The sequence below is a fragment of the Talpa occidentalis genome, unplaced genomic scaffold (genome assembly GCF_014898055.3).
Source record: "Talpa occidentalis isolate TD23 unplaced genomic scaffold, MPIMG_talOcc4v2.1 talOcc4.13, whole genome shotgun sequence".
NCBI lineage: Eukaryota > Metazoa > Chordata > Mammalia > Eulipotyphla > Talpidae > Talpa > Talpa occidentalis.
The window spans coordinates 71,306,770-71,330,836 of NW_023601322.1; the positions used below are offsets into that span (position 1 = coordinate 71,306,770).

At 36.7% G+C, this 24,067-nt stretch overlaps 1 protein-coding gene across 3 annotated transcripts in view; it reads right to left on the reverse strand.

Annotated features, from left to right (window-relative positions):
* Positions 1–1,339: 1,339 nt before the first annotated feature.
* SMAD5 (SMAD family member 5) overlaps positions 1,340–24,067 on the reverse strand; it is a 41,573-nt gene continuing 18,845 nt past the window's right edge. For all 3 annotated transcript variants that reach the window (XM_037509260.1, XM_054694367.1, XM_054694368.1), the window contains exons 2-7: positions 21,040–21,613; positions 13,250–13,501; positions 11,635–11,754; positions 5,385–5,606; positions 3,306–3,562; positions 1,340–1,918 (exon numbers count right to left, since the gene is read on the reverse strand). In XM_037509260.1, the coding sequence (XP_037365157.1) occupies positions 1,775–1,918; positions 3,306–3,562; positions 5,385–5,606; positions 11,635–11,754; positions 13,250–13,501; positions 21,040–21,442 (1,398 nt within the window). In that variant the 5' untranslated portion in view covers positions 21,443–21,613 and the 3' untranslated portion in view covers positions 1,340–1,774. The remainder of the gene's footprint in view (positions 1,919–3,305; positions 3,563–5,384; positions 5,607–11,634; positions 11,755–13,249; positions 13,502–21,039; positions 21,614–24,067) is intronic.

Genomic DNA, 24,067 nt, shown 5'->3' on the forward strand with positions numbered 1-24,067 from the left:
TACATGGCATTTCATTTGAAAGAATTCAAACCATCCACTGGCTGCACTTTGTAAAGGCAATAAATAATATCACAGAAAACAAAAGAACTGTATTCTTCTTTCTTCAAAAATGCATATTTTTACTTATATAAGGTAGAAAGGACAAAGTAGAAAGTCAAACCAAACTAACATTTTCAACAGAACATATGGCAAAAGGCACCAGAAAATAAGCTTCTTCTGATGAGTAAGTTAGGTCACTTTTCCCAAAGTTTCGTTGTTCTCATGCCATAACTAAATGTTCATTGGACTGCTCCCTAGAAGAGGGTGTTAAGAGTCTTTTAGCCAAAGTCTTTAAGCATGATTGCTTAAATGTATAGTCAGAGTTTTCATTTCTTTTCTCTCTGAGGACTGATTGTGTTCTCATAGATTAGCATCCACACCGGTGCTAAAAAAAAAAAAGAAAGAAAGAAAGAAGAAGAAGAAAAGCGCGTGCATGGTAACTGAGAGAACAGCCTTTCATCATGAATGTTTTAAAATCAGCTATCCCAACGACCGCTGCTAATTCATTTAAGTATCAAACAAGTAGCCTCATCCCTGGGTCCAGACTGAAGAGGCTCCTATGCTTACAGTACACAGGTCCTTGCATGGGGAGAATGACATGAGTAAGGGCAATGCAATTAAGTACATGATTTTTCCAACATTAATAACATCCATAAAGCTACAGGGAATAAAAAAAGGCACCTTGAGTTGGAGCAATAGACTAATAGCCTATAATCTAGGTTGAAAATAAAACAAAACTAGAAAAAGCGTTACTTCCTATAACTGTAATCTATAAATTGCAGTGTTTGTTAATACAAAAAGGGTACCAGGGAGGTAAGGATGAGCATCTAAGTCTAAGTCACTTGAGTGTTTCACAAAGTTACACTAAAAACTGTCACCCATCAAAGTGCAAAATAAAAGATTAATGCATGTCAAAATTAAGAGTTCTTGCAACATTGGCCAAATGCAGCAAACATGGCTGCACAAGGCCGTGCATGCACTGTCACTAGCTATAAAGAAGTACATATGACAGGTTCTGAGTAAATGACATAAACTACAGATCTGATGTTTGCAATAACATTTTTGTAAAAGAAAACATTTTACAAAAGATATACTGAGTGAAGTCACAATACACTGACAAACATTTAGCTGTATTAAACGCAAATTTTATGACATCCTCTACAAGGCTATCACTTTGCTTTTACTGAACACTACTAGTTAGAGCAGTGCATAGTGTTTCTTTAAATGAACATTTTTTTTTTTATAGTTTCCATTATGTCCCTACCATATGCTTTTACAAAACAATGAATTATACTTTTTAAAGTTGGTGGGACAAAGAAACTGGTACAAGTATATCTTCTAGAAAATTCAGTACAGAAGGGAAGACTTTTTTCACTTTTCATCCTCTTATACTAATTTTCATCATGTGATTTATTTTTTAAAACAATTTAACAAAAAAACCTGTTGGGACAAAAAGGCAAAAGTATCTTCCAGTTTAAGAACAATGCAAAACTTCTGAACTGGGGCACAATACTTACTCTGTATTTTTCACAACACTTTTGAGAGTTAATCACACGAACATGAATACAAACAAACGTCGATTCATCACAAAATACAAATGTATTGGTCACAATTATGTAGAAAAAAATAAGCTGTAATATCTGTTTTCCATGTAAGCTCACAGTATCAGTACAGAAAATTTCCCTAAAATTAAAACAAGTCCACTAATAGTGTAATTGAAAAGAATACTTCTGCACTATGAAACAGAAGATATGGGATTCAGAGGGGAGCCCATCTGAGTGAGGACTTTATCCAGCCACTGAAGAGGCCCATGAAGATGAATCTCAATCCAACATGGGGTGCTAGTAACATCCTGCCGGTGATATTCTGCGCCCCAGCCCTATGAAAATGAACAAACATCATAGAAAAATCCCTTTTTAAACTGTCAACCAGACTAAATCAATTTAAACATAATACAAAGATACTTTACAGTAGTGGTATGCAGAACGTACTTAGAAAATTACTATCACAAAACCAATCTTAGCACTCACCAAGGAATTAAAAGCAACCCAGTAGCTGTGTTATTGAAAGATACATGTAATTGCCTTAACAGAAATACAGCAAATGTTTCACAATTCTTTTTCTTTTCAATTTTAGAAAGGTAATACAGTGCAATATATAATTAAAACTAATGTTTTTATAGTGAGACAGAGCCTCACTTAACAGGATATATTCATATAAGTTCACATATTTTATTACCAAAAAATATTTGGCATTTAGATTTTGGTTTTTTTTTTTAATGTCACATAAGATCTGATTAATGCATGCAAGTATAATTAAAATGGCAATCACACAGCAATTAGTCTTTGAGATAGGAAATTACTAGGATATATTGAGCTGAAACACTTTAGCCTAAAACTCCAGACAAAGATTAAAGTATTTTGTTTTCTCTTTCATTTCCCTGGATTTATCAAGTTCTTGACTTTACTGCTTACGGTAGTACTGGCCCAGGAAAATTAGGCAGGGGTGTGAGGAGGCAGGAGTAAGGGACAGAATTTTAATACAGAAAGGGAAAATGCCTTCAGGGTTACTGACAGATTGATTCATATAACAGGCCTAGAGCAAAGCAGCAAGAAAACACTGAACCACTGGCACTAAATGCCAAAGAAGAAAAAAATCTTCTCATGGCATTTGACAGTTGCTCTTTTTTGGCTAAATCCTTAAGGACCACATGGATACACAGTACAGGTAGCTTAAATAGATCACTAAAATTCACTAACTACCAACATTTTTGGAATACAAATAAAATCAGGCCATGAGTAAGTGATACATTTGAAAATTTCCTTGAACTTTGCAAATCCTTAATAACAAAGACTAGACACAAGTAAAATACTTATATACCCTATAAAAAATTCTTTAAGTCACTCTAATGGGAACTATTTACTGAAATTGCTGAAGCTAAGGAATTTAAAAAGCAATTTAATGTTAAATATTTCCCAGTAATTTAGTCTTTGAAATTTTTCATACACTCAGTTCTTTCTCAAAATGTGATATCAAAACCAGTATCAGTAATATGTATTTTATAATGTCTGGATTACAAAATAAAAACTTAGACCTATCATGAGATAAAAATGATAAATTCAAAATCTTCACTTTAAAACCTATTAAATCAGGTTAAAAGTAATTATCACCTTGCATTTAACACTTTTCAAAAATTATACCCTATAGACATTTAATATACATATTTACAGTGACTCAAATTAAGCTACAGGTCATAAGCCACTCACCTTGACAAAACTCATTCGAATGGTACACATTTTGGTGAGCTCATATACTGCCTCAAATCCATGGTTGACAGACTGAGCCAAAAGTTGAGCAAACTCTTGATTGTTAAAAATTTTGAGGCTGCAGCTGCTGGGAATCTTACACACAGTAGTGGGATGAAAGCCATGATGAAAGTTGCAGTTCCTACTCTGTACAAATATGCTGCTGTCACTGAGGCACTCTGCATATACCTCTCCGCCAACATAGTACAGATGAACACCTTAAAAAGACAGGTAGTCAAGAGCCAACTTAACAAAGAAGTATTATGAAACCAAAGAGGCTATATGAAGACAAACAAGAATACCCACTAATCTACAGCAAAGTACTTAGACAGAAGCTACCACTAGGTGGCCTTACACTGTCAAGGATAATCAAAAGGTTAAAATCTGCCAAAATCTATAGTTCCTCAAATAAGTTAAGACCTTATTAACATTCAAGTTGCTAGCAATCTTTGATAGTCAGTTTTTAGTTTTTTTCCTTTTCCAACTACCATTCATCAACTCTACGAGAGAAAGTAAAGGCAAAAAAACAAACCAAAAAAAAAAACAAAAAGCACTTTATGGTGAATTATTTTTCAAAGGAATGCTTTGTCTATCAACTATGACAGCCCTAAGTGGTTAAGAGTTTTTAACTCATTGCCAATGGAAAGGACGGCAGAAGTAAAAACAAAAATCCTAGTCACATATGTAACTTCAGGGCACAGGAAGAGCTTCTTAATGACATGATATATTTTACTTCAATAAATATTTTTGTATTTAAAATACCTATGTAAATAGTTTTATAGTAAAGTCAGTTTAGATAATAAAAATTCAAATTATACAGCTAGAACTATATAATTAAAATTCAAATTATATACCACAATAAATGACCAAATTCAACTGACTATAGGGAAATGACAAGATCGCCTCTTCCCAACTTTACTGCAAACAGGGCTAAAAAGACCGGCTTGTATACCCATACTCTGCACATATGTGACCCACAGATTTGCCTCATGTGATATTACAAATTATGTTGTGTTTTTGAACAAATAAAAATAACCCAGGAAAGAAATGGTTCTACAAATGTACATTGAGAAAAAAGGGAAAATTGATTTTACAATTTAACAAGTAGGTTTCTCTTAAATTATTTGGTATGGGGTAAAAATCAATGCATAGAAGTGAAGTGTTTCACCTAAAAAATCACGGCAAGTTGGTACTGAAGTCAAAAGAGAATGGAAACTTTCTTTTCAATTTATTTTTTGCAAAAGTATTTTTCTGGATCTTTTCTGTAAGAAATCACATCACAATCATAGTTATTTGTCTACCTTTTGTTGTTAATTTGGACTAAGATTTTCTCATGTCAAAAAAACCAAAAAGCAGCATTAAAAACAAAATTTCTTAAGAGATAGGTAATATACTCTTCCTAAGATAGGTTTCCTTTCTAACCACTTGACATATGAGATTCTGACATTTCACTGCAGTATGAAAAGTTTGTTTGTTGTGGCAACTGTCTTGAAGGACGCATTATAAATGAAACCTTGTTACCTGAATTTAAAAGGTAGGAGTGGTGGTGGTGAAGTCAGTGAAGACCTGTCATTCAAACGGAACTTCCTATCTATAACTGTTCCTCCAAGATAATGGAGATTCCTGGAGTCATCTCAACCCCAACAAAATACTTATCAAATATCATCAGCAATAAAATTCTAATCCTTCACCACTATTCATGTAGTCCACAAATCTCTCCTTATATGTATTTACTATGAGCCAGGTATTATACTAGCTGCCAAGGATATCATGAAAAGTAAAATACTGATAAAGCTTATATTCCAGCAGAGCCTCAAAAAATAAAGGTATAAATAATGTAATTTCAGACCCTACATATTACGAAGAAAAAGTAAGCAGGATAAGGAAATGATAACTGATTTTCATCTTTACTTAAGACATTCCTCAATATCTGCAATGGAGAACAGAGATCACACCTGAAGTTTGTTGTATGCTCAGTACCTTACACAATGCACAGTAAATGACTGATTGGAACTGACTGTAGGAAAATGACAAGATTACCTTTTCCAATATGTCGTCTAGTGTTTTCAATTGTTGAATTCCTATTAACGTTTGACAACAACCCCAAGCAGAATCTACTTTTGTTATTTGAAGGATCTGTGAATCCATCTACTAACACACTAGTAGAAGATGCATGAAAAGCTTCCCCAACACGATTGTTTAATTCATAGTAGACAATTGAACACCAATGTTTGGGTTCTTCATAGGCAACAGGCTGCACATCTGTGAACAAACCAGGCAGAAAATATATTCAATGAATGATTCCTTTAACCCAGCCTAAACACTTTATGAAAAGATTCACTTAAGTTTCATTATCCTTCCTGACTTTGAGTCCTTATCCAAAAAGCAAACATGACAAATGCCTTGAACAAGGCAGTTTTTAAAATTATACAAAGACAGGCAACATCATGTTTTAAATTGTTTATGTGGCACAGTTTAACCCAGGTTTAAACTCAAGATACCGGGTCTCCAGGCTCTCAAGCTATAGACAGCCACTGGAGCATGAGTTCCATCCCCGCCAGGGAGCTAACTCAATTGGCTCAGCAGACCTTTCCTGCCTCACCTGCTGCTCCCCTCAGCAGTATATTTCAGTAGATCTGCCTGTTCTGCTCCCCACTCTCTCTGGTGAATCCTCTCACTGCCCCCATATATATCTCTGACCTACACCCCAGTTCTTGTATGGATAAATAAATCTTTGAAAAAAATTGAAGATGCCAAATATCTGAACTATACCAGTATGTAAAAAAACAAAAAAAAAAACAAAAACAAAAAAAAACCAAACTCTAAACAAAAATTACAACTGAAAAACTAAGTTGAGATTCTCAACAAAGTAGGAATAGAAGGGAACTTACTCAACTTGACAAAGATTTATAGAAAACTTCTAGCTAACATCGTAATGGTAAGAAACTAGAAGCTTCCCATCCAAGATCAGTAACAAGGCAAAAATATTCTCACTACTCCTTTCGACCAACATACTTAAATCCTAGTTAAAATAGTAAGACAAGACAATAAAAAAGATACAGACTGGGAAGAAATAAAGCTCTCACTGATCACAAATGACATGGCTATACATATAAAAAATCTGAAAGAAAGAAATGACCAAAAAACTCCTGGAACAAATAAAGCAATTAATACTGGAGGATAGCAGGTTAATAAAAAGAAGTCAATAGCTTTCCTATGTACTAGCAATGAACAAGTGGAATTTCAAATTAAAAACTCATTACCATTTACATTGTCTCAAAATATGAAATATAAAAATCAAACCAAATAGGTACAAGATCTATATGAGAAAAACTGTAACAATCAAAAAAAGTCAAAGAAGAACTAAATAAATGTGGAAATATCCTGCACTTATGGACAGGAAGACTCAATACCGTCAAAATGATAGTTGTTCCCAACATGATTCAATGCAGTAACAATTAAAATCCCAGCAAGGTATTTTGTAGCTATTGTAAAATGAACCTAATGTTAATATTGAGAAGCAAAAGATCCAGAATAGCCAATACAATATTGAGGAAAAACAAAATTGGAACCACCCAACTTAAAGGCTTACAGTAAAGCTATGGGAATCAAGACAGTGTGGTACTATGAAAGAAAAGACAAATAGCTCAAAAGAACAGAACGCAGAGCCCAGAAGTAGATTCATTTAAATATAGTTAATTAATCTTTGATGAGGATAGAGTAAGGGCAATAATGGACAAAAATCTTTTCAAGAAATGATGTGAAAACAACTGACATTCAAATGCAGAAAACGGATTCAACAGAGCCCCCAAAATTCACGAAACAAAAACCAACAGAAGTGAAAACAGAATTAAAATGATTTGAAAATATAGTTCCGGATGTCAATATCCCACTCTTTATAACTGACAAAACAATCATAAAGAAAATATGCAAGGATACAAAATAAGCAAGGATACAGAAGACTTAAATAACATTTGACTAAAATCTACTTGATCTAACCAAAATCCCACAGAACGAATGACACAATATACAGTTTTTTTCAAGTGCACATGGAATATTCTCTAAAATACACCATATGCTCTGCTAGAAGGAGGCAAACCTTTTCAGCCCACCAAACCAGCACATGTGAAAAGAATTATATGCCAATACCAACGTAATTATTTTGTGGTTTTCAGGCCACATACTATCTTTGTCACGTACTTCCGCCTTTCTGTAACAGCCTTTCAATAATCTACAGAACATTCTTAGGTCACAGGTTTTATAAAAACATGCATAAAACAAGTCTCAACTAATTTTAAAGACTGAAATCATACATAGTATGCTCAATGCATACAATGGAATTAATTAGGAAAAAGAAATTTGGGAAATCCTAAAATATCAATATTTGGAATTGACTAACATGCTACTAAATAATCCAGGGGTGGGCCTCCCCTGGTGGTGCAGCGGTTGAGCACTGGGCTGCAAAGCTGCCCGCAGCCTCTGCAGCGTGGGTTCGATCCCCGGCAGGCAAGGGAGATTGCCACATGGCGTGACAGACCTCTCCTGCAGCACCCACTGCTTCCCTCAGCAGTGTATTTCGTCAGTCTGCCTGTTCTGTTTCCCGCTCTGGCTCTGGTGAATTCTCTCACCCTCCCACGCTTCTGACTGTACCCAGTGCTTGTATAAATAAATAAATAAATCTTAAATAATCCAGGGGTCAAAGTAGAAATAAAACATATAAAAAGTTATGGGATGCAATTAAGACCATGGTTAAAAGGAAAGCAATCATTTTGAACACCTAAGTTCAAAAAGAAGCAACAAATCAATAACCTAAGAGTCCTACTTAAGAAACCATACAAAGAAAAATTATACCCAAAGCAGCAGAATAAAGGAAATGATAGAACTCAGAGTGGAAATCAGTGAAAAAGAGAAAAGCTGGTTCTTTCACAACTGGGAATCTTTTAGCTGAAACAAACAAGAAAAATGAACAGGACACAAATTTTAAAAAATCAGGAAAGAAGCCATCACTACTCCAACAGAAATCAGAAAGATTATAAAAGATACTATGAAATAGTTTATGCCAACAAATTAGACAAATATAAATAGACACACTCCTACTAAGGCACATATCACCAAAATTGACTTAAGAAAAAAAAGAGTGAATAGACCAACATAATAGGTAGGAGTCAGTAATTTAAAATCTTCCCACAAATTCACTGGTAAATTCATAAACTATCCAAAGAATAACAATACTTCACAAACTCTTACAAAAATAGCAAAAAATATTTCTTAATTTATTCAACAAGGCAACTATTACCATGATAATGCCATACAAAGCCATCACAAGAGAACTACAGACCAATATTCCTCATTAAAAGACCAATATCCCTCCTGAAGATCCCTCATGTTGAGCAAAAATACTCAACAAACTAAGAGCAAATCTAATCCAGCAATATATAAAAAGGATTATATACCATGACCATGTGGGATTTATCCCAGGAATAGAAGGTGGTTAAGTTTAACATCAGAAAATCAATTTCATGCAATACACTTTATCAATAATAAAAGAACCCAAAATACCCACATGATCATGTCAACAGATACAGAGTTTGGAAAAAACTCAACAACGACTCATGATAAATTAATAAAATAGGACTAGAAGGAAAATAGTAGTTTACAGGATAGCCCCTCCAGAACAATTCTGAACAGAAGTATTGAGAGCAGACATTCTTGTCCTGTTCCCACTCACAGAGGGAAAGCAAGTCAATCTTTTACCATTAAATATGATGTTATATTCATACATGCCCTTTAATATTAAGAGAGAGAGATGTTAAAGGCATCCAGACTAGATAGCAAAAAAGTTGTTTGTTTTTTTAAAAAAGGCTTTAACAAATCCAAATAAGAACACACAAAAAAATCTACTAGAACTAATAAATTAGTTCAGCAAGGCCACGTTACAAGATTAATAAACAAAATTCAATTGTATTTCTATATACTATAAAGAAGAATCCAAAAATGGAGCGATTTTAAACTTCATCCACCTAGGAATAAATTTTAAGAAAAGTAGAAATAGATACAAAAGACTTATACTGAACCCCAAGACACCTAAATAAAATGGAGAGACAGTCCACATCTGTGTACTGGAAGATGATGGTGAAGCTCCCCAAACTGATTTAGAAATTCAGTGTTACCTCTATCAAAATCCAAGGTGGGATTTTTGGGGAAGGTGGGGGAAATACTGACAAGCTAATACTAAAATGAGAGGGAAATGCAGATAGCCAAATAATTCTGAAAGAGAACAAAGTAGAGGACTAACACTTCTAATTATCAAAGCTTACCAAAAGCTTTAATAATCAAGACTATGAGCTGAAGATAAGAACAAAACTGAGTGTTTTGAATTGGATCAATTCATTTTTGAAAAAGATGTCCAGGCAAGTCAATGATACTCATTTCAACAATCAATGCTGGAACTAACTGGATATCTACACACAAAAAGATGAGTTTAGACCCTTACCACATAAAATACTTAACTCCAAGGGAATCACAGATCTAAATATAAGAGCTAACACTAGAGAACTTCTAGAACAAAGCACAGGAGAAAATTTTTCTGACCTTGGGATAGACAGATTTCTTAGGCACAACACCAAAAGCATGATCTAGCAAAGAAAACAACTGATGACATAGACTTCATCAGAGTTTTCATTAAAAACCTATCTGCTTCAGGAATTTAGAAAACCTAAATAAGGGACCAGGAAAAAGACGAACTATAATAAAGAAAAAAAAAAAAAATCAAAATCAACACGCAACTATCAACCAGAGACACACGGGGCAGGGGTGGGGGAGAGGGGAGAAGAGGTCAAAGTAAGGGAGGTGACATTGTATGGGGAATATAACCAAAATGAAAATGCATACATTGTGCAAAAATGAAAAATAATGTAAGAATTATATAAAATAAAATATTAAAAAATAAAAATAAATAAAAAACACCTTTCTGCTTCAAAAGACACCATTATAAAAATGAAAAAATAAATCATAGACTGATAGAAAAAAATTGCAAATCATTTATCTGATAAAGTACTTTGAACTACAATATATACTAATAAAATGTGAGAATTCTTACATCTAAATAACACCACAAACAACACAATTAAAAAGTAGCCAGGCCTCCCTGGTGGCTCAAGAGGTTAAGCACAGCACTGTGAAGCTATCTGCAGCCTCTGCAGCACGAGTTCAATCTCAAGCCGGCCAGGAAGCCACCCACATGGCGCAGCAGACCTCTCCTGTCTTACCCACTGCTCCCTCAGCAGTGTATTTCAGTCAGTCTGTCTGTTCTGTTCCCCACTCTGTCTCTGGCGAATCCTCTCACCCTCCTGCACCTCTGGCCTGTACCCCAGTTCTTGTATGCATAAATAAATAAACCTTAAAAAAAATGGGCAAAAGACTTAAGTAAGCATTTCACAAAGAAGATAAATGAGTATATTGCAATGTAAATATAATAAATATATTGCAAGTGTTCAGCATCATTCTCAGAGAAATGCAAATTAAAACCACTATGAGAAAGAACTTCGTATCTATGAAAAGGGCTATAATTAAAAAAAACAAAAACAGATAATACAGTGTGGAGAAACTGGAATTCTCATACATTGTTGGTAAGAATGTAAATGATACTGCCACTCTGGATAATACTGGCAGTTTTTCATTAATAGTTATATTTACCATATGACTCAGAAATCCCACTTAAACTTCTACCCAAGAAAATATAAACAATGTCCACACAAAGACTTAAATGCATTATGTTCATATCAGCATTGTTCATGGAAACAAATCAAATGTCCACCAACTGGTGAATGAACAAATAAAATGTGGTGCCATCCACACAATAGAAAATTGTTCAATAATGAAAAGGAACAAAGTACCAACACATGCTACACAATATGAAGAAGCTTGAAAACATGATACTAAATGAAAGAAACCAGATGTAAAAGACTATACATTATTTGGTTCTATCTATATGGAATGTGCAGAGAAGGCAAATCTATTGCTATAGAAAGCATATTAGAGGGTCTCTCGATCTGGGGATATGAGTAGGATAAATTACAACTAGCCACAAGGGAGAGTTTCAAAGGATTATGGAACTAGTCTAAAAATAGATTGCAATGATAGCACAAAATTTTACACATTTCTAAAAATCACTGAATCACATGCTTCATTAAAATAGATAAATGTTATGACATATTAAAATAAAACTATTTTTTATAGTATCCAAGAAGTTAAAACAAAACCAGCAAAATACATATGGTATTTCTCTTACCTCTGCTGGATATACTGGGCATAATCTGAGGAATCATATTATTGCTTGTATCCATGGGTTGGGAATTATCTTGACCCATCTGATCATCTGGTGGCATATAGGCAGGAGGAGGAGTATCAGCTAAGAAGAAAATGAGAAAAGTTAAATGCCAAAAGAACATTTAAAGTCTTCATCTCCCTTTAATTTATTATTATAAAAAGAATTTAACTATTCTTATTACCAGCAGAGTTCATTACTGAACATTATACAAACAACAATGGAGGATGCTATGTTAGGGCAAGGAGGAAAAAAAGATAGCACACCCAAAGGCTGCTGGAAATCTCCTGAAAGTTCACATGTATTGGTCCGGATCCCTGGCAATCCAGAATAGTTAAGATCAGTGCTAAAGTTTATTTTAATTCAAAGTTAAGAATTCTGTGTCTTTATTTACTTAGAATCATATGTAGGGGAAAACTGCAACTACTACAAATCAAAGTGAAGGAAACAGGATTGTGTTAGTTTAGCTACATCTCCACAGAGACAATTCTAAATTATCAGGATCATCACATATCATATATTGTTATTTAAAACTGAAAAATAAAACCGTGACCCTATAAAATTTGCTATCAGTACTAGCTACAGTTGTTTAAGTCTTTCAGAACATCTTAAAATGGCTGGTAGGCCTTATTAAGTAGCTAGGTAATTCTCTTAGGAAACTAAACAAGCATAACCAGAAAATATTCTGAGTTCCACATCTTGTGGTCAAAAATCTTAGCAAAAGCTGTAGTTATATGTCTTTGTTTCAATAAACATAAATAATGAATATAATGTCTTTTTCACCCCAAGATTTTACAAGGTACATTTGAGACAGTTACAATCAGCAGTGAATGTAGGACGAACTATAAAAAATAGTTTTTGAACAGATACCTAATAAGAAAGCAAGCAGCTGGTATTTAATTTCCCTTCAAAAACACCAAAAGTCCATCAGTTGCTATGTAGAGAAACAACAAATAACATACTTACATATGACTCCACCTGACAAAATTAAGTGTTCAAATATTTCTTGATGGTGTAACAAAATTTAGGAACTTTATAAAATCTACTTCTCATCTTTTTTCAGGCAAATCAGCTTCCCAACTAAAGATAACTGAGGTTCATTTAGCCTGTCTCTAAAATGATTTGACAAGCTATGAATAATAAGTAGTACAGTTGAAAGAGCACAGAATTTAGAGTCAGACAAACTTGGGTCTGAATATCCTCTAATATTTGCTGTGTGGCCTTCGGCAAGGTAATTAAATTCTTGGGATTAATGAAAATTTCTTTTACCATCTGTAAAATAGAAATAATACCTAACATGGTTGTTCTAAAGATTAAATTCAATAGCTTTCATCAACCAGTTTTGTAAAAGGCACTCAAATGAATTACATGAAAATATTTTTTAGTCAAATATTGGTGCTCTGATTTTTGTTTTTAAAGCATATAGTACTTGGCAAAATAAAATCCAAAACTCTTCTGGAAATCAAACAAATACCAAAGAATACAGAGGCAAAAATAGCTAGCTCTTGGCAGATATAACAGGCCACCCAGAAAGGCAGGTTATCAGGATTTATTTTACATGAATAAAATAATTTCTTACCAGGGAGCTGAAATGGACTTCCTGGTCCAGAACTTGCTGGCGAATTGGGATATGTGCTGCTAGCAGGAGAAGGGGGGTAGGGGCTATTTGGAGATAAAGGGAAAGGAGTGTTGTTGGGCTGGTGGAAAGAATCAGGAAAGGTTGCATTCTGTGGCATGTGTGGTTCATTGTGGCTTAGGTTCCTAAATTGAACCAGAAGGCTGTGTTGTGGATTGAATTCATTATGACGAGGCACTAACACTGGAGGTAAGACTGAAAGACAAAAATCAAAAGCCATTTGTCAACAATGACTAGCGCATATATCCCACACAATAAAAACTGTAAACCTATTAATACTACTTACTTTTAGGAAACGATTCTTTGTAGAGCCTTTGCTCTACATGATAATTAAACTCAAAACTTTCTAGGCATTTAACCGTTATAAAGAACCCTGGAAGACAGAAAATCCAGCAAACGCACCAGTCCTTCACGCCTATCTCCAGGAGAGAAAACATTATTCAAAATAAGCATAATACAGACAACTTAATGCAGTAAAAGTTCAAAAGAAGATTAGATCTTAAAGAACCGGTAAGATTTCACATGGGAAGGTTAAGGATGAGGAGACAGAGGAGGAGATGATTCCAGGAAGAAAGTAAGGATACACAGCTGGCCTAACCATTGCAGTAGGAGGTATGTATGAGCAGAGAGTGAAACTGAAGTCAATTATGTAGGGCCCAGAAGCCTCCATGTTACAAGTTCTGAACATGTCATCTTTTAGTTTGAGAGACCTCATATTTTTATATTCTTCAGTAAAATTTTCCTTATTGAAAACAGTAACATTTCCTAGGTAGAAAATCCTCTACTCTAAATCAGTTTTTGAAACATGACCACATGAAAATAAGTACAGGGCCTCCCAGGTGGCGCAGTGGGTGGCCTCGGCAGGGTCTTTGGTCCGTCTACCCGTTCTGCTCCCCGCTCTGTCTCTGGTGAATCTTCTCACCCTCCCGCACCTCTCACCTGTACCCCAGTTCTTGTATAAATAAATAAAATCTTCAAAAAGAAAATAAGTACAACAAAGTCTTAAAACAGTTAACATTTTAAGAGATTTTTTAAAAAATATAAACTTTAGCCTTACTCACATTCTCAAAGTACCTTTTCCTATAGGAAATGGAAAGAAACTGATCTATTTAAACTCATAGTGTACCAATACTCATCTTTTCCAACTTTCCTGTATTTGTCAATGTCATTTCACTTCTGACATCATTCAGCAGCAACAAAACCAATCTATTTTTAAGTTAACTGGGTCACACTTTCCCCTCCCTGAAGTAGGGATGTACCTGAGGAATCAGAGGCCAAGTAAGTATTTATACTGTTTGTTTATTTATTTATTTATTTATTTATTTATTACTAAATCTGTGTTGTAATTATATGGTTAATATCTAACTATAGTTGTTTTATTCCACTGTACATTACCAATTGTTGTTCCCTTCAAAGAATGATGGCATAGGTGCCACTGGAGAGCAGGACATTAGACAGTAAAAACGTCTATGCTTAGCTGGCCAGCAATCTGAAAAACTTAGTGAAATAACCAGTTAGGGATTCAATCCAGTAAGGACTGTTTTACTTTTTTAGAGGTAGAAGTAAAAGTATAGGTTCCTTCTGACTTGGGTATTTTTTTTTTTAAAGATTTATTTATTGATTGATTGATTGATACATACATACAAGCACTGGGTACAGTCAGAAGCGCGGGAGGGTGAGAGAATTCACCAGAGCCAGAGCAGGGAGCAGAGCAGGCAGAAGGACTGAAGTACACTGCTGAGGGGAGCAGCGGGCAGCAGGAGGGGTCTGCGCACCATGTAGGACCCTCCTTCGGTGGCCGGGGAGCAGCTGGGGATCGAACCGGCACTGCAGAGGCTGCGGGCAGCTTCGCAACCCAAGCTCAACCGCTGCGCCACCGGGGAGGCCCTGACTTGGATATTATCTGTATAAAACATATCACATTTTTAGTTGTTAGTCTATGTTCATCCAAAATAATAAATGGAGTTTAAAAAGATAGATGCTACAAGAGATTAAAACAAAGACAGCAATTCCATATTGCTTCCAGACACAAATTTAAATTCTTAGCCATTTCTTCTAACATTTACTTTCCGCTAATACACTTACATGATTTGTCAAGACATTATCTGTAGACATATCTGTAGCTGTCAGGGCTAATGAATAGTTTTCTTACATTATTTATCCCACTCTAATTCCCCTTTCCCACAATAAAGTTACATTAAAAAAAATTTTGGTTAAATTCATATCCAGCGTTGATATTATATATACAAACATACATATATACACAGTATTCACTGCTGAGTCAAATATGAACTCTGGTTTCATTCTTTCTGGAACAGTAATTTTATTAAAGTTAATTATTGCCTTGTTTCTTCATCTGCTTAATCTTAAGTATATGCCACTAATATTTACAAAAATCCAACAGATCTGCCAAATTCTCTTTCAATAGGATTTCAAAGGCAAAATTACTTTTTAGATGCCACAAATCAACAAGTGATCTATTGACTGCGGGTCCCTCCCCCACCCCCCACAAGTCCACCATTCTTTCACTACATCGATACTGGTTGCTACTTAGGTCTTCTACAAATATGAAGTCCTGGGCCTTCCTTTCCCTTTTCTCCTGTCAGATTCCAATTCCAGAGCCTTGTTCTCTATTAACTTCCTAAAAAAAAAGGTATAAGGAGTTGAGTCCTTTCACAATCAAAGTGTCTTGTCTTTTATTTATCTACAGACAGATTCTAGAACAGACATTTCCCCGCTATGGCTACAGGGGGTGGAGGGGGGAATGAAGACACTGCTTCATTTTCTTCTAGAATGCAGAACTGCACTGAGAAATCTAAAATTCTAATTTTCAGTCCTTTGTAAGTATCTGGTCTTCTCTCTTCAAGAGCTTTCAGAATCTTTTTTAAATATGTAATAGACTAAAATTTCACGTGTAGGTCATTTTCTATCTCTTGTTCTGGTACTATATAATTCACTTGGCCCTTTCCATTATTTTCAATTCTCAGAATTGTTCTAGTATATTTTTTTGATAATAAACTGTCATTTTTCTCTATGCTCCAATTCCAGAATGTAATCTTTACTAGAATGACATTTAATTTAAAACTTATTCTGAGTCAGTTTATCTAATTCTCACCACACACTTATGATGTAGGTGTTATTCCCATTTTAAAGAAGAGAAAACTAAATCATGGAATGGTTAAGGAATGTGCCTGCAGTCAGGTAGTACTGGTGAAATCAGGATCTAGATCCAGAAAGACTAGCTCCAGGACACAGTCTTTTTTTTTTTTTTAAAGATTTATTTATTTATTTATACAAGCACTGGGTACAGTCAGAAGCGTGGTAGGGCGAGAGAATTCATCAGAGCCACAGCGGGGAGTAGAACAGACAGAATGACGAAGTACACTGCTGAGGGGAGCAGCAGGTGCCGCAGGAGAGGTCTGCGTGCCATGTGGGACTCTCGCTGGTGGGCGGGGATTGAACTGGTGCTGCAGAGGCTGTGGGCAGCTTCATAGCCCAGCGTTCAACAGCTGTCCCACCAGGGAGGCCCAGGACACAGTCTTAACCACTGGATAATGCTGCCTGTTAGACAGTGGACCACCTAGATTAGTCTTCTATTTTTCTTTATCGATTCCCAACTATCTTCTATCTTAATCTTTTTTTTTTATATGTGGTCTTTATTTTTAATCTTTTTTATTTTTTTACATCATTGTTCATTTTTAAACAATATTTGCCTCCCCCCACCCCCTCAGGTGTAGTCCCCATAGAGTTTCCTTCACCAATGCACCTGTGCACCATCACCTCAGTCCCCTGTGCTCCTCCCTCCCTCCCTCTGATCCCTCTCCCTCCAACTCCCCTGCAGTGTGTCTCTGATTCATAATTGTCCATTTTTGCTTTGCTGTGTTTTGTACTGTTACTATTTTTTTTACGCTGAAGTCTTATTTGGTTCCCCTATATTCCTGCTATAAGTGAAACCATGCGGTATTTTTCTTTTTCTTACTGGCTTATTCCACTAAGCATAATTCCTTCTAGTTCCATCCATGTGGCTGTGAATAGCATGAGTTTATCTTTTTTGACCGCTGAGTAATATTCCACTGTGTATATATGCCACATCTTCTTGATCCAGTCATCTATTTTTGGGCATTTGGGATGTTTCCGGGTTTTACCTATTGTAAATAGTGCTACAAATAAACACAGCTGTACAGGTGTTCTTTTGAATCAATGTTTTTGTGTCCTTTGGGTAGATCCCTAGGAGTGGAATTGCCGGGTTGTATGGTAGCTCCATTTTTAGTAGACTGAAACCTCCAGATAGCTTTCCATAGTGGTTGGAACAGTTTGCACTCCCACCAGCAATGTAGGAGAGATGTTGGCTCCACAATAACTAGGTGATCTTGTAAGTTACACCCTTATGAAGTCTCAATTTCCTAAGCTTCAAACTTATTAGTAACTTATAGGGCTGCAAAATGTTAGTACCTTTTTTTAATCCTATGAAGGGATAACCTCTCAGAGGTACAAAAGTGCCTAGTTTGTAAGTGTTCATTAAAAGTTAACTACTATCACTGGGCCTCCCTGGTGGCATAGCGGGTTGAGCGCCCCACTGTGAAGCTGTCCGCAGCCTCTGCAGTGCGGGTTCGATGCCAGCTGGTGAGAAACCCACGTGGTGCGGCAGACCTCTCCTGCCGCGCCAGCTTCTCCCCTCAGCAGTGTATTTCTGTCGTCTGACTGTTGTGCTCCCTGCTCTGTCTCTGGTGAATCCTCTCACCCTCCCGCACCTCTGGCCTTACCCCAGCTCTTGTACAAAAATAAATAAATCTTAAAAAAAAAAAAAAAAAAGGTGGGCCTCCCCTGGTGGCACAGGTGATTGAGTGCTGCGCTGTGAAACTGTCTGCAGCTTCTGCAGCGCCGGCCGGCGAGGGGTCCCACATGGTGCAGCAGACCGCTCCTGTCTTACCCGCTGCTCCCCTCAGCAGTATATTTTGTTAGTCTGCCTTTTCTTTCCCCACTCTGTCTCCGGTGAATCCTTTCACCCTCTCGCGGATCTGGCCTGTACCCTGGTTCTTGTATGAATAAATAAATAAATCTTTAAAAAAAAATGACTTGCAAAAAATAAGATTTCTATTACTTGATTAATAGTCACATTCTAGCTACAGAGGAATGTACAAAAATCCTAGTCTTCATTTCCAGCAACTTCTAGCAAGCTTGGGAGTTTTTAAGACTACATTTCTCTATTAAATCCTTACATCTTCCTTTCCTCATCAACTCCTTTAGGCTACAACTCTCTCTGGACTCGATAATTGGAGCATCACCTCAAATATCAAGTCGCAGCTCTAAACCCCTTAAACTGAACTTTCCATAAGAATTTAAATGCCCTTCCAGCAGTAACACCACCCTTTCTACCTTACTTGCTTTAAGGAGTAAGTTGCTATGAAATGATCTATCCATGAAGAAAATCATGTGGCAAGGCAGCCTCCAGTCAATAACCAGCAAAAGTCCAACAGCCTTCAAGAGCAAGAATCCTGTCAACAATAACATGAAGCAGATCCTTCCCTAGCTGAGTCTCAGGTGAGACCCAAGCACTGACAAACACCTTGATTACAGCCTTGCAAAGAATCCATTTAAGCCTGAACTCCTGTTCCAAAGAAACTGTGAAAGAATAAATATGTGCTGTGCTAACAAGCCACTTACTTTGTAGTAATTTGTTATGGGGCAATAGATAACTAATGCACTCAGCCAGTATTTTATCTTAGATAATTCATTCATAACAAAAAAAAAATATTGAGCATCACCACCTACTAAGTGCCAGGTAATAACTATTCTAGACACTGAGAATGCAACAGAGAATGAGGCAGAGGAAGGGAACGCTTATGTCATTCAATAAACAAATGTCTATATTTGAGTCAGGTAGTGATGGGGTATTTGGGCAAAGACTGAATGGGGTGAGAATGTTCTTTGCAAAGATCCTGGAGAAAGAGTACTATAATTAGAAGAAATAAGAAGAAAAATGCCTGAATGCAAGACTATGGAAGACCAAGGAACAGAAGAAGTTTGAGGACAGGTCATGTAGGGTCTTGCAGAAATGTGTTTTAAATATGATCGAAAGCCTTCAAAATATTTTGAGCAAGTATTGACAAGGGTAGGTATACATTTCCAAGATCACTGTAGCTGCTGTGTAGAAAGCAGAAAGGACTGGAGAAGAAGAAAAGAGTCAAGAGAGACTAATGAAGAGACTACTTAATAGCGAATGATGATGGCAGATGGTTAAGAGTGATATTATCAAGATATGTATTTGAAGGTACAGCAGATAACATTTGCTCATAGTTCAAATATAGGACTTAAAAGAGAAATAAAAGATGACATCTAGGTAGCTATTATTATTATTTCTAAAAAGATTTTATTTATTTATTTATTTATTTATTTATACATGCATACAAGCACCAGGTACAGTCAGAAGCGTGGGAGGGTGAAAGAATTCACCAGAGCCAGAGCGGGGAACAGAACAGGCAGACTGATGAAATACACTGCTGAGGGGAGCAGTGGGCGAGACAGGAGAGGTCTATTGCGCCATGTGGGACCCTCGCCAGTGGCCGGGGATTGAAGTGGTGCTGTAGAGGCTGCAGGCAGCTTCGCAGCCCAGCACTCAACCGCTGAGCCACCGGGGAGGCCCTAGGTAGCAATTACATGAATGCAAGTGCCATGTACTTCAATAAGGAAAACTGCAGAAAGAAATGACTTGGTGGGGAAAAGAAAAATCAAAGTCCTATTTAGATACATCATTTGGTGTTTTTTAGACATTCGCATGGAGATGTCAAGTAGACAAGTGGATATAGGAGGCATAAAATGGACTCCAGAGTTCAAAACATGAGATCAGTTTATATGGTTTTAAGATATTTTGATGGCATGAGAGCAAAGAGAGGAAAACTCAATAGGGACAAAAAGACAGGGACTGAGTCCTGAGAAACTGTGAAAACAGGAAAATACGTCAACAAGGAGGCTACTTTAAAACAGCCAATGAAGTAGGAGAATCAGGAAAGTGTAGCATTTCAGAAGGCAATAAGGAACACGTTTTGAGTGGGAGGGTAGGCAAGCAAATGTATCAAATGTTGTTAAGAGGCCGTGTAAAATAAGGACAGAGAGACCCCTCTTCTATCTGTAAGAAGGCATCTAGTGATCTTGGAAAGTCACATGGAAGGGAAGAAAGACAAACTGGAGGGGTATCAAGAAAGAATGTACAGTAATGCAGAGAAAATAAATATGGAACTCCCATAAAATGGCTAGAGAAAACAAGGTAATACATTGGGTGTGAATGAGGTCAAGATAGGAAATCATTTTTAACTTTTATTTTAGGACAGGTACTGTCCTAAATCATCACATTTTTGTATGCTGTCACAAAGAGTACAGTAGAGAGGGAAAATATAATGCTGGAGAGAGGGTGGTAATGCTGGAACAAAGTTCTTGAACAGGCAAAAAAGAGCAGAATGCAGCACAGATGGAAGATAGGTCTCGGGTAAAAAAGGCCAATCGCAGGAAAGGTGGAGCGCACCTGACTGACTGCTGACCGTGAACAGTGACCTAGACTAAGCTACTCAGGAGCTATAGCATCTATGTATAAAAAGCTAAATTACAAGATTAAAATCTTTAAACAGCAAACCCAAGGTTAATACAACCTTCTAATCACTAAATTCAGTTAAAAGTAAATCAGGAAGAGGAAGTTTGGTGTTTTTTTTTTAAATTCTCCTAAGGGGAGCAAAACCTACCTGGACTCTCCACTCTCTTGTAGTGGTATGGGTTGATGCAAACTTCTTTTTGCTTAGATCCGAAAGGAAATTCACAAATATCCAATGGCTTTAACTCATGGTGACTCTGCAGATCAGGCCATCGCCACACCCGACAATATATGACATGGGGCAGGCCCTTTCTGTGAGAGACCTGCAGGCGTCCGTCCAGGGATCTGGGGATAGTGACACACTTGCTCGGCTGTCCCGGGCTGCTCAGGGCTTTCTCCAGCTCTTCCATGGCGCCCTTCTTCTTCTTCAGCTTCTTCACCAAAGCATCTACTGCCTTTTCTGCCCATTTCTCCTCCTCATCGCCTTGCTTCCAGCCCAACAATCGCTTCACTGCTGGACTAGTAAAAGAAAACAAGCTGGCCATTGACGTCATTTGATATAAATCTTCAGAGACCTTCCTGTAGCTCGAAGTCAGTGGCTATTGAAAGAACAGATCACAGATGAAAAGTCAAATAGCAGATCCTAAGCAGAAGTTCCAATTAAAAAGGGAGGAGTGACGTTTATCTTTGTTAAGTGCCATAAGCTTCTTTCATTAGTTCAAGTCCTGAAAGAGAGAAAGGTCAAAAACAGTAAGATCCCTAATATAAATGAATGCAATTTATACACATTTATATCAATATAATTTAAAAGTATGTTATTTCTAAGAGCAGGAAAGTATTAACAAATGTAAAATTTAAGAAACCTGTCTAGAAAGAACTTTTCTTTAAAGTTCTGTGATCTCTCACTGCTGTGTTTATAACATTAACAAGTAATTCAAGTTCCCAAATGTTTGATTCAAAAGTGGTTTTCTTCATTGAAACCCATGCCACATGCTGTCAGTTTTGAAGATTTGTCCTGACCCGCACACATTTCTTAGGAGAAATTTAGCTCTTCTCTAAGCTCATTGTTCTCTTTAAAACGTGTCACAGACTTAAAAGGTTTGGGCAAAAGTCATGGTACTATTCAAGTCATATTATTTAATGCAAATTTTATTAAAGGTTGTCGTAAGATATATCAAACTCTCAATTAAATCATTACACACACAACTGCCAGGAAAATGAGAACTTTCTATTTTTAAAACTAAGAATGCTGAACAGATTTAAAGAAAATAAATTCAATGTTTAATCCCAAAAAGGACAGTTTATAAATTTGTAATTCCTGTTTCCTTCTGTGATATTATGTGAAGTTAATGAGCCTGCTCCAAACAGACCACTATTCTGCACCACTAAGAAGCTCTCAGCAAAGATGAGGAGAGGAAGTAATATGGATGGTACTCCACTGGTAATTGCAGTAAAATCCCCTATGGTCACTACAGAGCCAACTATAGACAATGAGCTAGAAAAATAGCAGGAGTAATATTTGGGAAAAGGATGTCTGTAACCAAAGATGCTGCCAGCCAAATAATGCTACTGCTCTTCCTTTCACAAGTTCTAGCATCAAGACTATTTTGGATTGGGGTGCCAACTACACTTGAAAGAACACACACATAGTTTAAACCAAGGTAAATATAAAGTAAAATGAAACCAAATTCAACAAATTATTAGTTGCTTACTCTGTGCCATGTATTTGAATAGCCAAGGTACTGCTTAAAAGTCACACCAAAGAGGTTTCATCGTAAAAGCCAACTAATTCAACCAGTCAACATATACTGAAGAGTCAACTAAGTGCCAGGCAATACTGTGGATTCAGAAGCACTAGTAATGGTTATGCAAATTGCTGTGCTCACATCTTGGGGGAGAGAGAGCAGGGCAGTGAGGTACACTCCTTGTAGAGATGGATATGCCTTGTGCCTTGTCTTCCTCAACCTTATGTAGAATGATTTCTGCCAGGGCCTCCCTGATGGTGCAGCTGTTGAGCGCTGGGCTGCGAGGCTGCCCGCAGCCTCTGCGGCGCCGGTTCAATCCCTGGCCTCCGGGTGAGGGTCCCGCATGGCGCGCAGGACTCTCCTGCAGCCCGCTGCTCCCTTCAGCAGTGTATTTCGCCGGTCTGCCTGTTCTGTTCCCCTCTCTGGCTCTGGTGAGTTCTCTCACCCTCCCACGCTTCTGACTGTACCCAGTGCTTGTATAAATAAATTTTTTTTTTTAAAAGAATGATTTCTGCCAGGTGCACAAGGCTGGTTACAGTAAGTTAAAGAAATATAACAAGGGCATGAAACCACATTTTTCAGCAGCAGATCACGGAATCTAATGTTATGTGCTCAACAAGCCACAAAATGAATGACCTCAGCTTTGGCTACCTCAAGGACACAGAATGAAAGTCATCTATCTGGGTCACAGAAAGGGTCTGAGACAAGAAGGGAAATTACAAGGCAATGGGACACAAACAACAGAAACACGTGGACAGCCGTGAATAGACCACTTCCTAGGATACATAGAGGACAAGACTGCCTGACAGATCTTATTCAAAAAAGTGAAATACAATGCAAGCTACATAGGTAGTACATGCATGTGAGAGAAAAAGTAGGTACGAATAATGGAGAGAGGTTGAGAAGTGGGGAGAAAAAAAAGGATCTTGACAATCAGATAGCACTGAAATTAGCCACTAGGAAGAGCTTAATATATGTTAATTACTCAGTGTCATCATCAAGTACTAACCATAGCATGCAATAAAGAGAAAAAAAGGAAAGTTATTTGTGTACATAAACAGAAGTAGAAGGCTACATACTAAAGTACTCATTATGGTTACCTCTGGGGAGAGGCATGGAATGAGAGTAACAGAAAGGGGTCCAGTCTGATTGTCCTATATATTTCTGTATCACTTTAACCATTTAACAAAGAGAATCTATCAATGTACTAAAATAAAATATAGATAATCTAAAATAAATTATGGTGAACAGAATGAAGCTGTCAGTGCTGGTACAAAAATCAGGTTGAAACTAATGTGTGCTATCAGAAGTCAGGATGACGGTTATTTTCCAAAGGGAAGGACAGATTATTAGCTAGAACAGAACCTCAGAATTTTGGTAATTCTGATAAAATTCTGCTTTTCACTCTTGGTTATGATATGGGAGAGTTCAATT